Here is a 15,518-nt window from a genome sequence, read left to right on the forward strand (position 1 = left end):
TTTATGATCACTGGTGGCGAACTTCCATGCCTAGTGGATGTAATATCCTTAAATCCTTTATTGTATAGTGTAGGTTTATTCTTAGTTACTATGTCGTAATTTCTTTATTGTGTAGAGTAGGTTTGTTCTTAATTCCTACTAGTTACTGCCATCATTCGCTATCTGGAAAAAATCAGATGTAGTCGACCGGGCCGAAACATTCGATAACGGGCCAGGTTTTTAGCGGGCCACAATTGGGCCGGCCTGCGTCTTTCTTGGGCCCGAATGATTGGGGCCTTCACACATTACGCCAGGCCCAAACTTACACCGGCCTATATTTTAGTTGGGCCTTTTGTCAACCCAGCGCTTAGTTCGGCCCAGGTAGCGTTTGGCCATTAACAGGCTAAATATTGTAATGGCCTGTTACGGTCGAGATGAAACCACGAGGCCTTTAGCAGGCCAAAATGCATGTTGGGCCTCAATTTTCACTAGTTGTCGACGGGCCTTCAGCAGGTCGAAATGTAGACCGGGCCGTTATGGGCCCAGTTAGCTCACGGGCCGTTACCAGGCCGAAACATATCTCGAGCCTTAGTTGGCCCACTGATATCATGGGCCTTTAAGAGGCCAAAAGCTTAGTACAGGCATCAACGGGCCGAATTACGCAACAGGCCTTTAACAGGCCCAAAGTCATGTTGGGCTTAACTGTTGCCACCTTTAGCATGAGCCGTTAGTGGGCCCAATGTCCCGTCGGACCATATATGGCCCATGGGCAGCACGGGCCATTCCCAGGCCGAAAGTCACACCGGGCTGAAATGGGCCCATGTCTACATCAGGCCTCTAACAGGCCGAAAGTCACTAGGCTGTAGTTGGGCCCGAATATTCGGTGAACAATTAACGGGCCAGATCTGGCTTTGGGCCGCAAATGGGCCCAAATATTGGGCGAACAATTAACGGGCCAGATCTGGCTTCGGGCCATAAATGGGCCCAAATATTGGGCGAACAATTAACGGGTCAGATCTGGTTTTGGGCTGTAAATGGGCCTTTATTAAGCAGGCCGTTATTGGGCTGGCCCACTAGTACTTGATTAAGTTCTACGGGCCTTTGACTGGGCCGGCCTTTTTAACCTATATGGGCCTCTGTTGGGCCCAGCCATGTGTCAACGTACCATAGGCATGTCTCCTCCCATGGACGGGCGACATCTGGCCCACTGACGAGCTGACAGGTGTTCCCTTCGGCCAATCAGAATTTTACACGTGGAAAATTCCCATTGGTCGGGGCTGTTAACGGGTTATCGGATCCAAAACCCGACCCGATAGCTTAACGGTGTTCCGTTACGGTGGATGCCACGTGTCGGTCACCCTTGACGAAAGCACTTCTGTGACGCGCGATTTATCGTCATGGAAGTGGACACTTCCGTGATGATAATTTTGGTAATGTCATGGAACACTTCTACGACAGCACAGGTATGACTATCTTGATTCTGTCATAAATTTTTCATGGATGTACATGCATGACAAAAAATGCGACCTATTGTGACAAACACGTATCATCATGGAAGTGTATTTTTTTGTAGTGGTTGCTTTCGCGACGCGGCCGGACATCTCTGCTACTTCTGGGGTGCGGCCACACCAGTCTGCCGCATCAACAGCGCGGTGGGACCTTCGTACTGCTTCGGTGGCACATCGGGACATGTCGGCTACTTTCACGGCGAGGCGGCACATCTCTCGTGTCTCCGCTTCCATGCTCGCCTCTCCCTGGTGGCAATTTCTCGACCAAGAACTCACACTGGCCATGGCAGACGCAAGGGAACAATGATGAATGACTTCTTTGTTTTTGTGGATGAGGAGTTCAGGAGGAATGTGCAGTTATCTTGAAGTAGTAGTATTTATAACCGAGTACTAATACGCTCCTAAGTGGAAAATCGTTTAGGTTTTGATCGGTGTGAACAGGTTTGCAATTTGGAATGTGATGGGACGCAGGATCAAAATTTATTGGCGGTTCTATAATTTCTAAGTGTGGCACTATTCCCGGACGGCGTAACGTGGGCGGCCGTGTACGTGGCGTTTGCACCATAGGGTGCACCGCAATAGGCAATGTTAGGATACGTCTTGTTCCAAGAACCGCGCGCGCTCGTTATTACCATGGCGCACACTTCTTTTAGTTAGAACGTGTGCCCGTCTAGCGCACACACGTTGATCTGTCTAACTGTTTCTGTTTGTTGTGGCTAATCGCAAACAATTCATCTGTGTGAAGTGTATGCCATCAATCGCACACATCCTTGATCTGGCTGGCCATTTTTGTTCTGTTGCCTAATCGCAAACACTTAATACTTCTAAAGTGTATGCCCTCAATCGCACACACATTTATCTAACTTCCCATTTCTGTTGTTCCACCTCATCACAAACAGTTAATCTGACTGAATTTTATGTCGTACATCGCACACGCCTTCATCTGGCTGCCCGTTTCCATTCTTCTTCCTCACCGCAAACAGTTCATTGAGCTGAACCGTATGCCCTGCATCGCACACGCAACTAAAATCTGAACCGTGTTTGATGCATCCTTCATCACAAACGTTTTGCACCTTTTTGACGATTTTTTACACCCCCATTTGCGATTATTGCATCGCACACAGTTTTGTCGAAGGGTCTTTGATCATAGTGTCATGTTAGCAGCATCATGCAGTAGTGATGGGCTGAAAGTGACAACGGCTGGAATTATAGACAGTCCACATGACGCAACTGGGCCGAATTTGTAAAGGTCATAAAGGGTCGTGAGTTAGCAGGTCGTAAATGGGCTTTATGCGAACAAGTTGTTAACAGTTTTCCATAGGCCGGCCCGCTAACTTTTCACCAAGTCAAACGGACTAGCCTTTTTAAACTAATTGGGCCACTGTTGGGCCTTGCCATGTGTCACTTTTTCATAGGCTCGTTGAGGGAGTCCTGGATAAGGGGGTATCCGGATAGCCGGACTATATACGTTGGCCGGTCTGTTGGACTGTGAAGATACAAGATTGAAGACTTTGTCCCGTGTCCGGATGGGACTCTCCTTTGCGTAGAAGGCAAGCTTGGCGATTCGGATGATTAGATCTCCCTCTCTGTAATCGACTCTATGTAACCCTAGCCCCCTCCGGTGTCTATATAAACCGGAGGGTTTAGTCCGTAGGAGGACAATCACAATCATATGCTAGCTTCTAGGGTTTAGCCTCTACGATCTCGTGGTAGATCAACTCTTGTAATACTCATATCATCAAGATCAATCAATTAGGAAGTAGGGTATTACCTCCATCGAGAGGGCCCGAACCTGGGTAAACATCGTGTCCCCAGTCTCCTGTTACCATTAGCCTAAGACGCATAGTTTGGGACCCCCTACCCGAGATCCGCCGATTTTGACACCGACATTGGTGCTTTCATTGGGAGTTCCTCTGTGTCGTCGCAATAAGGCTTGATGGCTCCTTCAATCATCAGCAATGACATGGTCCAGGGTGAGTCTCTTCTCCCCGGACAGATCTTCATATTCGGCGGCTTCGCACTGCGGGCCAACTCGCTTGGCCACCTGGAGCAGATCGACAGCTACGCCCCTGGCCACCAGGTCAGGTTCAGAAACCTAAACTACACCGTCAACATCCGCGGAGACTTGATCTTCGACGGACTCGAGCCCACGTCAGGAGCACTGAACGATCGCAATGTGCATGACTTAGATCTGCCATCGGACAGTATTCGGGATATGCGCCTGTTGCCGCTCCGGACTTCGATCCAGAGCAGATCATGCCATCCGAGGACAGGTGGATGGACCCCGCCATGGAGGTCGCACACTCATCGGTGTTGGAGCCGAACATAGATTCCACTCCTAAGGAAATCTGTGTCGCCGGACCCCCGGACTCGTCTTCGGCCGTAGGTTCCGGACCACGCGCATCCGTGCCCATCGAAACTGACTGGGCACCAATCATGGAATTCACCGCCATGGACGCTTTTCAGCACTTGCCCTTAGGTGACGTGCTAAACTCTCTATGGTCTATTTATTTATTAGAAGACTCTTGGCCGAACTATGTCCGGCCTGAATGGGACATGGGCGACGAAGAAATTCACGACCCACCCACCACCCACTTTATAGCCACTGTCGACGACCTAACATACATGCTTGACTTCAATTCTGACAACATCTACGGTATGGACGTCGATGCAAGGGATGATGTGGAACCACCGCCCACAGGCCATTGGACTGCCACTTCATCATATGACGTCTACATGGTGGATACGCCTAAAGAACACAACGGTGACAATAAGGACACAACGGAGGACAAACCCCCTGGAGAAAAGCCAAAACGACGGCGCAGGCGCCGCTCTAAGTCCAGTCACAGTAAAAATGGCGATAACAACGCAAGAAAGGTTGACACTCCAGTCGACTGGAAAGGCAACAACGACCATATGGACCCAGCGATGGAGCAGGATAAGCCAGGTCACGCCGAACACAGCCCGGAGCAGACGCCTGATAACAGCGATCCCGAGGGCCGAACTCATCAAACTGCCCCCGGAGAGGATGAGAGTCCGGTCGACGATGCATTCATCATCCTGGAAAAACCTTTGGAACAAGATAACCTCCGCAGAAGGCTTATTGCCACGGCGAGGAGCTTAAAGAAGCAGAAGAAAAGGCTTAACACCGTGCAGGACACGCTCAACCGAAGATGGAAGAAAGTGCTAGACACTGAAGAAAAATACGGCGACGATCACCACACAAGGAGCTACCCAAAGCGCAAGCTACTGCCCGAATTCGACAATGAAGCCTTAGAGCCCATTCCGCCAAAGAATACCACAGCCGATCAACCGGACCGACCACCTCATGGCCGCGATAGAGCAGACACCAGTGCCACACACAAGCCAGCCCACGATTTACGTGAGCTCTTGGACAAAAAGGCTGGTGCGAACAGGTCCATTTACGGATCTAGAGGACGAGTTTCGGCACAAGATTATGGTCATCAAAATCATAATGATCAAATACCAGTTCGGAATCAAACCCGGACACAACAACCCTCGACAGCATGCCACAACATGTCCAGGTACAGAGGGGCTGTGCACCCCTTGTGTTTCACCGACGAGGTGTTGGATCACGAATTTCCACAGGGATTCAAACTCGTGAACATAGAGGCATACGACGGAACGACAGACCCTGGGGTCTGGATTGAAGATTTTATCCTTCACATACACATGGCTCGTGGGGATGACCTCCACGCCATCAAATACCTTCCCCTCAAGTTGAAAGGACCAGCTCGGCATTGGTTGAAAAGCCTCCCCAAAAACTCAATTGGAAGTTGGGAGGAACTTAGGACGCTTTCAAGGCAAATTTCCAAGGGACCTATGTCCGACCTCCGGATGTAGACGATTTAAGTCACATAATACAACAGCCCGGAGAGTCAGCCCGTAAGCTTTGGAACAGGTTTCTCACTTAGAAGAATCAAATTGTTGATTGTCCGGATGCCGAAGCCTTAGCAGCCTTCAAGCATAGTATCCGGGACGAGTGGCTTGCCAGACACGTCGGCCAAGAAAAGCCAAGGACGATGGCGGCCTTACCAAGCCTTATGACCCGCTTTTGTGCGGGCGAAGACAGCTGATTGGCACGTAGAGGCACCAGCGACCCAGGCACATCCGAAATTCGAGATGGCAACGGGAAACCACAACGCAATAAGCACAAGTGTCGAAACAATGAAGAAAGTCCGGACAACATGGCGGTCAACGCCGGATTCAGGGGCCCTCGACCCGGTCAAAGAAAGAAGCCATTTAAGGGCAGCAATGAGGAACCGTCCGGCCTGAATAAAGTCCTAGATAGATTGTGCCAAATCCATGGTACCCCCGAAAAACCTGCAAATCATACTCACAGAGAATGTTGGGTCTTCAAGCAGGCCGGCAAGTTAAACGCCAAACACAAAGGAAGGGAAACGCCAAGTGAAAACGAGGATGAGCCCCCACAGCCAAACACTGGGGGACAGAAAAAAATCCCACCAGAAGTCAAAACAGTAAACATGGTCCACGCAACTCACATAGAGTTCGTTGCCCCCAAGTCCAACCCCTGGGAGGCCTGCCCGATCACTTTTGATCACATGGACCACCTGGCCAGTATCCGACACGGAGGACCAGCTGCCTTGGTGCTCGACCCAATAATTGATGGACACCATCTCACTCAAGTCCAATGGACGGCGGCAGTAGTATTAATCTGATATATCAGGACACTGTCCGCAAGATGGGATAGACCCATCCAGAATAAGCCAAAGTAACACCACCTTTAACGAAGTGATACCAGGCGCTGAGGCCCGTTGCTGGGGCTCCCTCGTATTAGAGGTGACATTCGGTTCTCCCAACAACTTAAGAAGCGAGGAACTACTCTTCGACATCGCTCCCTTCAGCAGTGGTTATCATGCATTACTTGGAAGAATGGCCTTCGCTTGCTTTAACGCAGTACCAAATTACGCCTGCCTTAAACTTAAGATGCCCGGTCCACGTGGCATCATAACTGTTAGCGGAAACAGAGAGCAGTATGCGGCGGCTCTTGCAGCCGTACACTAAGCGGCCTCTCCCACCAGAATGCATGATCGGCCGTTAAGACCACGGACACGGTTAGAAGAGTCCAGTGCACCACTGTCGGTAACAGCCCGAATAAAGCTAAGCTGGGTGTTATACATATATCCCCATAAATGTTACCGGGGGCTGTAAACATGTAATAAAACCCACAATTCGGCTTGCCTTATCGATAGGCCAATGTCTCATATTTCTCACATACATTGAGAATAACCATCTTCCCGCACGCTTACTCTTTTACATGAGTTTTCGTTTTTACAGACACTCTTCGTGCGGCACCCTTCCAGGATACGGCACAACGGAGACAAAGGTGCAGACGTGCAGCAGGGCCTTGCTCAAAGGTTTCTCTTTAGATTAAGCCCTTGTGTAAACCTTCTTTACTGTCTTTTGTTGCTTGACACCCCATGGGTATTCAATACACCCACAGGGGATACTGGCGTTATAGGCATTTCGCCATGACAGATCAATGCACGTACCTGGAAATACAGGCTCAAGGGCGTTGCTCAGCCCGGTATATGTTATAAAGTCCGAATACCTTCAGGAGTGTTCGGCGTCGCGAGTTTGGCCTTATATGCATCAGCTCCTAATCATGTCTTTGGTCAAACGTTGCATTTGCCCGGCTCCTAGGTTTGTTGCCTTATGTTTCGTTCTATCAGCTAAGGCGACCAAAGGAGAACTACTGCGATTGTGCCTTGGTTATTCCGGATGAGCACCTCAATAGAGAAAGCCGAAAACTGACTGTCATGATACAACGAGAGACTGGTCAACCACTCGAGGACTCATCGGAATCTATAGGATTCCTCCGCATCAATGAAGGACTGGTTTCCCGGTCACGTACGTACGCGCACCATATCCGGATGCACGCGGAAGTACCAGGGGCTACATAGTAGCCCCACCTTTAAACTCCTATGGCTAAGTGAAAGTGTTACAGCTATATAGTCTGATTGCCTGGTTCGACATGCGATCACCTCCTTAATGGACCAAGACGTTGGATCAAGTGTGATTACGCATATTTTTTCGAACACCCCCGCATTATATGCGTGGGGGCTAAATCCAACGACTGCTAACTTTCAAAATTATATGCATACATAAACGGCTGGACAGGATGCTTTATAACACTTTTAGGCAAAAGTATAAAAACAGCCTCTATAATTAACACATAATTGTTTACAATTAATCTACTTGTCACTCGAACATGACATCCTTCGAGCACTGAGCCTCTATTATACGGGCACCTTCTATGACCTGCTCAAAATAGTGCTCGGCTGGGTCCTGGCCTCCTGCCAGACTCTGGGTTGCAATGCTGGTGGCCTCCATATCTGCCCAATACGTCTTGACACGGGCAAGAGCCATCCGTGCACCCTCTATGCAGGTTGACCTCTTCATGGCATCGATTCTCAATACAGCGCCAAGGAATTGATGCGCTAAACCAAAATAATTGCCCGGTCTAGATGGTCGACTACCGACCTCATGGCAAGACCGGACAAGCTGTGGAGGTCGGCCATAGCGGCCATCCTCTCACTCAATGGCAGCGGACGCATCGAAGCATTAAATTGTGACCAATACAGCCTCTCTATGTCATCATCTTTTTGATCCTTGTAGAACTTGGTCGCATCAGCTATGCTTTTCGCCAGATCTGCATACGTGTCTGCAGCGCTCATAAGCTGATCCAGAGGAGCATACTTGGGGTCTCCAAACTTCATCCGCAGCAAATAGGGGCTTCCAGCCGCGATTTCCCGGCCTTTCGAAGCTCCTCCCGCGCAGCTCTAAGCCCAGAGCGCGTCTCCTTGGCCGCATCCAGGGCCTTCTTCAGGTCAGCCAATTTTTCTTTATTCTCCTTCTGTAGGAGCTCATACCGGCCGGCGGCGTCTTTTAGCTCCACAGCCATTTCGGCTATTTTATCTTTGCTTTGGCGATGAGCAGCCTGTTCGGCTCTCAAATCTTCGGCCCCCTTTAGGGCAACCGCATGGCTAGCCCTGGCTTGTTCCTTGGCTAGGACAAGTTCCGCCTTCAGGGCCTCAATGGCAGCAGCTCCGCCTACAGCCACATCATACAATATTGATATCCTCTTAATATTTTCTACACAAATAAGGAAAAAACAAGCACATACTCTATGACTCGTCAAGCCGCTTGTTTACAAGCGTGATGTTGGCATCCACCACATCAATCTGCCGCCTCAGTTCGGCAACTTCAGAGGTCCGGTCTACCGCCGGACACTTAGCCACCTGCGCATGAATGCAGTATGATTCTTACCTAAGAGTGTGATCCTCCGTTTGCCGCCAAGCGCTGGCAACCAGAGTCTCAGGGGCTACTATCTATACAGAGCACACCTCGCGCGTGCGGTACAACCAAAAATTACGTATTTATTGCGTACCTCAAAGCCTTTGAGCAAGCTTCCAAAAGCTTCATTTAGCCCGCTTGTGGCGGATGAAATCTTCTCCAACACCGTACCCATTAGCCTATGGTGATCCTCCGAGAGAGCGGCTTGCTCCAGGAGGCCCGTCAGTGTGTTCGGCCGGACGCCGGACTATTCCGGACCCTCCTCATTGCCCTCCATGGGAGCCGAACATGCTGGGCTCGGGGCAGCCGAAGCGTTAGCTTCCGGCCTCAACGGATCTGGACTCCTCCGTGACGACACCTCAGGGTCGCCTGCCCCATGGGGTTTCATTCTCCATCATCTCCGGAAGAAGATCCCCCGAATACGAACCCTGTTGAGATGAGCTACTAGCCGGACTGCAAAAAAATTGATCCTGGTTATTACTCTCAGAGGAAAAAGCAATAGCTTCTTCTGTATTAACTTACAGCTCGGTGGAGGGCTGGCCCGTTTGCGGGCACGGTGCGGTGAGGAAGCCCTTCGGGGCAGGGACCCCTGGTGAAGTTCTCTTCCCTTGTTTAGGCGCCTATGTTTCCAAGTCTTCGGAGGCGGCCCTGTTCTTCCCGCGGGGGGAGGAAACCTTAGATTCACCTCCCCGATTATCTTCCTTCATGGAAACATTAATTCCCCCGGTTTGGATGTACCATGTGTGAAGCTCAGTCTTGGCTTCTCCACTACTCCCTTTATCTTTCCCCGATGGCACTTGACTTAGCGCCCGGTTAAGCATCTCGGCTATCGCTGGACCGGGCGAGCCTTCAGGAAGCGGGACCGGACACCTGATTCTCTCCGCCTTGCTGAGCCAATCCTGGCCGTGGACTATTTTTCAAAACAATGTTATGATAAATATAAACAAAGTGTTCGGTTACAGGGTTACTTACTTGGGTATCTAGGCGGTTGCAGCTCAGGCCCACATCCTCGGTGGTGTCCGTACACTTTATTCGCGGTCCGAACAACAACTTATACATTCCTTCAAGAGTCATGTCGAAGAAGTGCTGAATGGTTCACGGGCCTTCTGGATTGAACTCCCACATCCGGAGAGATCGATGTTTGCACGGCAGGGCCCGCCGAACTAGCATTACCTGGATTGTTTTGACAAGATTAATATCCCTCTCAAGAAGCTCCCGAATGCGGCTCTGCAATGTCGGTACATCGTTTGCAGACCCCCCGCCCAGTCCCACGTTGGCCCACGACGCCAGTTGAGGCGAAGGGCCCGAGCGGAAGGCGGGGGCAGCCGCCCACTTTGTGCCTCGGGGAGCTGTGATGTAAAACCACCTCCGTTGCCACAGATCGGACACCTCCAGGAAGGAACCTTCTGGCCATGGAACATCGGTGTTTCTGCTTATTGCAGCGCCTCCGCAGTCCACGTGTCGCCCATCAATCTCCTTCGACTTCACATTGAAGGTCTTGAGCCATAGGCCGAAGTGGGGGGTGATGTGGAGGAAGGCTTCACACGCGACGATAAATGACGAGATGTGGAGGATGGAATCCGGAGCTAGATCGTGAAAATCTAGCCCGTAATAGAACATGAGCCCCCTCACGAAGGGATCAAGAGTAAAGCCCAAGCCTTGGAGGAAGTGAGAGACAAATACGACACTCTCGTTGTGTTCGGGAGTAGTGATGACCTGCCCTGCAACAGGAAGCCTGTCTTGACGTCGGCGGTCAGATACCCGGCCCCCCTAAGCTTCGCAATGTCCTCCTCTGTGACAGAGGAGGCCATCCACCGGCCTTGAAGGTCGGATCCGGACATGATTGGAGATCTGAAGTGATTAAGCTTGAGCTTTGGGTGTTGGAACTCGAAGTGCGGGAAGGCGCAAGCGTGAAGATAGAGGGATAGGCCTCGACCCCTCTATAAAGGGGATGAATATCAAGCATCATCGGCATAGCCGTTTGGGACTTGCCTAGAGATGCGGAGTCATACCAACAGGCGTGGTGGGGTTACCCGCACCCGTATTGATGAGAATCCCGTAATAAGGGGGACACGATCTCTGCTTCAACAAGACGTGCCAATAAAACCGCCCTGCTGTGCGTATCGCGGCGGGCTGAGAAAAACGGTTCGTGTTAAACCAGGCCGTGGCGTGAGAACACGCTGCGAAAAAATTGTCGGCAGATTGGATTTGTAAAGTACTATGCTCTCTACGGTGGTGGGCGGAAATTATTTTGCAGAGCCGGACACGGTCCTTGTGTTCAAAATCTTCTATGGAGTATTCGGAGATGGAACCCGCCTTGCAATGCCGAAGACAATCTGCGCGCCGGACTCATCGTCATTGAAGCCTGGTTCAGGGGCTACTGAGGGAGTCCTGGATAAGGGGGTATCCGGACAGCCGGACTATATACTTTGGCCGGACTGTTGGACTATGAAGACACAAGATTGAAGACTGCGTCCCGTGTCTGGATGGGACTCTCCTTTGCGTGGAAGGCAAGCTTGGCGATTCAGGTGATAGATCTCCTTCTCTGTAACCGACTCTGTGTAACCCTAGCCCCCTCCGGTATCTATATAAACCGGAGGGTTTAGTCCGTAGGACAAGAACAATCAAAATCATAGGCTAGCTTCTAGGGTTTAGCCTCTACGATCTCGTGGTAGATCAACTCTTGTAATACTCATATCATCAAGATCAATCAAGCAGGAAGTAGGGTATTACCTCTATTGAGAGGGCCCGAACCTGGGTAAACATCGTGTCCCCAGTCTCCTGTTACCATTAGCCTTAGACGCACAGCTCGGGACTCCCTACTCGAGATCCGCCGGTTTTGACACCGACACTCGTCTCGTCCGTTAGATGAATGATATTTGTTGCGACGTTGAGCTGACACATGGTTCCGCTGGCCAATGAAAATTTTATACGTGGAAAATCTCCATTGGTCCGGGCTATTATCGGGTTATCGGATCCAAACCGGAACCCGATAGCTTAACGGTGACCCGTTACGGTGGATTCCACGTGTCGGTTACCCTTGACGAAAGCACTTTCATGATGCGCCTTTTGTCGTCATAGAAGTGGACACTTTCGTGATGATAATTCTGGTATTTTCATGGAACACTTCTACGACTGCACATGTATGACTATCTTGATTCTATCATAAAATTGTCACAGATATACATGCATGACAGAAAATGTGACATACTATGACAAACACGTATCATCACCGAAGTTTTTTTGTAGTGAATGTTGTTTTGCATATTGTAAAAGAAATATACCGAGCATTTGCAGGCACCAAAAGGAAATTGGAATATTACTATGACGAGCGTGAAGAAATAGTGGTATCTTTTGGAACCGAACATTTAGAGGATCCCGCTAAAAAACCTACCTGCTTATGTCCCGGAAATGTCATGTCCACAAAGGATGGTGCAACTGGAAAGACAACATAAGGGGGAGCAATATAGGAAAAAGATAGAAAAATACACCATAACCAAGCATGCCAGACTAGAAAAGAACTATGTTAAGATGCTCGTAGGACTGATAAGGTAATAGAGATGGAAAAGGAGACAACATATTTAGTCAAGGGAAGCATCAAAGGACGGGATACAGGTAAACCAGTGTTACCCTGCTCCTTCGTTAGTACGTTCTATTACGGTTTGCGTAATATTGGCTCTTCTATCAATGTTATACCTTACACCATTTGCAGGAAAACACAAGATCATATCTATTCTAGTAAACTCCAACCGACCGAGATGACCAGTAATTAGCGTGCGGGACATTCAGAACACCATGCGGTGTTCTTCCCGGCGTTCATGTCATCCTTGGCACTTTTGTCTACCCTATTGATCTTATTGTTATGGATATATCTGAAGATGACTTTTGTCCAATTATATTTAGGAGATCATTCTAAACACTGCAGGTGCAAAGATCGACTGCAAGAAGAAACTAGTCTCTCTTCGATTTGAAGAGGAGACCTCTCTAAGTTCAGAAATCATCCTTACTATAATAAAGACAAAAGCACTGAGAAGAAAACTATAGCACGGTTTGGGGATATTCAAGTTGGCTCTCACGACCGTTGGGCAGTGCAAAGATTCCCACACGATTGCATTCTCCTCTGTATTTCAGATTGTGTTGGCTTTAAGATTAACATGGCCCACTTCTGTTCATCATTCAATACATGATTTTTTTTTCAAAAATCGAAAACATGAATGAACACCACCGTGCATCACGGACTACAACACCCGTGCACGTGGATTTTAGCAGATAAAGTTGAGAAAGAAAACATTTGTGCCTGCTCATCTGATCTGGATTTGGTGGATAGAAGTTACCTACATTGAGCTACCAGCAGATTTTCCATCCTCGAAGACATGGATATGTGGACCACGGGAGCCGAGGGGAGATGCCACGTAGGATAGCGATCAGAGAACGCAGGGGACGCAGGGGACGCCACGTAGCACAGTCGAAGATACCAGGATCCTACGTGGCCCAATGGCTTGTGCGCGTGCGGATATTGCAGCCAATGGCCGGCGGCATTTGGATATCCCCCATCCCGCTCCGTCTCCGGCCGCTCGTGCTCTTATTAGCAGCCTCAGATTCCCTTGTCCTCTCAGAGCGCACGCCTGTTCTTCTTCCTGTTGTTGTCTCACCGCAGCAAGGAGCAGTCAGCATCGAGAGAGCAACAATGGCGATGGCGTCGTCGAGCGGGCTGAGGAGCTGCAGCGCCGTGGGCGTACCGAGCCTGCTTGCGCCTTCATCCCGGTCCGGCCGCTCCGGGCTGCCGTTCTGCGCCTACGCCACCACCTCCGGCCGCGTCACCATGTCCGCCGAGTGGTTCCCCGGCCAGCCCCGCCCCGCCCACCTCGACGGCTCCTCGCCAGGGTGACTAAGCAACAAAGCTAGCTAGCTACTAGTAGCCGATCGAGCAGTGACCAATCGACTCGACATCAATCAATCTGACCGGCGACTTATATTCTCCCCGCAGGGACTTCGGGTTCGACCCCCTGGGCCTCGCCACCGTGCCGGAGAACTTCGAGCGGTTCAAGGAGTCCGAGATCTACCACTGCCGCTGGGCCATGCTCTGCGTGGTACGTCCTCCTCCTCCTCTGCACCACAGCAGCCTTTGTTGAGTTGTTCGCTAGTAGCAATAACATGGGTTGCGCCGTACGTGGCATGGACGACGTGCAGCCTGGGGTACTGGTGCCGGAGGCGCTGGGGCTGGGCAACTGGGTGAAGGCGCAGGAGTGGGCGGCGCTCCCCGACGGGCAGGCGACGTACCTGGGCAACCCGGTGCCCTGGGGCAACCTGCCGACCATCCTGGCGATCGAGTTCCTGGCCATCGCCTTCGCGGAGCAGCAGCGCACCATGGAGAAGGACCCGGAGAAGAAGAAGTACCCCGGCGGCGCCTTCGACCCGCTCGGCTTCTCCAAGGACCCCGCAAAGTTCGAGGAGCTCAAGCTCAAGGAGATCAAGAACGGTACGTCCCAGTCCCACCATATACCCCGTTGTTGAATGAAAAATCATGGGAGAACGAACTGACGCGTTCGTCCGTGGGGGAATGCATTGCAGGGCGGCTGGCGATGCTGGCGTTCGTGGGGTTCTGCGTGCAGCAGTCGGCGTACCCCGGCACCGGCCCGCTGGAGAACCTGGCCACGCACCTCGCGGACCCGTGGCACAACAACATCGGCGACATCGTCATCCCCAGAAATATCTACGGCCCTTGAGCGGAGCCGACCGGGCTGAGGGGAGATCGAGGAGCCGGAGCACATGGTTTTCATTCATGTTTCTGCGTCGATCGACTGGTTGATCAACTTGCCACGCTGGCTCTGCGCGCGTACGTCCGTGCGTGCAGGAACTGTACAACAACGTCAGCTCTCCGGCCGGCAACCTTTGTAATGTGTAAAGCTTAAGTAGTAGCCGCTGTTGTGAATGCACCCGTATGATCTGTATAAACTCTTGCATGATGATGGTCTTTTTCTTGAGGATCAACGCTGCTGCATTTTTATTTAACCAGCGAAGCTGGAAATGTCATCAGTGATTACAGAAAGAACAAAGTCAGGGGAGACCCCAAACCACACCTTACATAACTCAGCACCCACTCCTACCTTTGCGAACTTATGCGCGGCAACGTTGGCAGAACGGCGAACCCAGTCCATGCGAAACTCCACGCACGAGCTGAGCAGCTCTTTAATCTCTTGAATCCACGGCCCTACAACAGCCAAACACCTTTCAGGAAGCATCAACATTTGCACCACAGCCTTGCTGTGGAGCTCAAGATGGACTCGCTGAACCCCAAGTTCAACTGCAAGCTGCAAACCCCGCCTGCATGCTAGAATCTTTGTAGCTTCAGGGTCAGTAATGTTTGGGAGAAAATGACTCACTCCAGCCCTAAAAGTGCCATTGTGGTCTCGAAGCACCGCTTCTCCTCCTCCCTTGTTCCCTTGCCTTGAAATAGTACCGTCCGAGTTCACCTTCACCCATCCCGGAGCCGGCGGCTCCCATTTCTGCACACACCTGGGCTTCGGGACCTGCACCTCCCCTGCATGAGTGCTTCGCCGCTCCATCATATGCGAGTAGACCCCTCAGCAATCTCATGTGGATGAGCAATTCTTCTTCCATCCCTGGTGTCATTGCGGGCAAGCCACAGCCCGTACGTTGCATGAACCATAACTTCTTTCTCCTCATCATTTG

At 50.9% G+C, this 15,518-nt stretch overlaps 1 protein-coding gene across 1 annotated transcript; it reads left to right on the plus strand.

The window, feature by feature from the left end:
- Nucleotides 1-13,399: 13,399 nt before the first annotated feature.
- On the plus strand, nt 13,400-14,816 carry LOC123156730 (chlorophyll a-b binding protein 1B-21, chloroplastic). The gene is made up of 4 exons (XM_044574896.1): nt 13,400-13,709; nt 13,813-13,915; nt 14,016-14,304; nt 14,397-14,816. The coding sequence occupies exons 1-4, from the start codon at nt 13,513-13,515 to the stop codon at nt 14,549-14,551; spliced, it is 744 nt and encodes a 247-aa protein (XP_044430831.1). The 5' UTR covers nt 13,400-13,512; the 3' UTR covers nt 14,552-14,816.
- The last annotated feature ends 702 nt before the right edge of the window (nt 14,817-15,518 follow it).

The sequence above is a fragment of the Triticum aestivum genome, chromosome 7B, assembly GCF_018294505.1.
Source record: "Triticum aestivum cultivar Chinese Spring chromosome 7B, IWGSC CS RefSeq v2.1, whole genome shotgun sequence".
NCBI classification, from domain to species: domain Eukaryota; kingdom Viridiplantae; phylum Streptophyta; class Magnoliopsida; order Poales; family Poaceae; genus Triticum; species Triticum aestivum.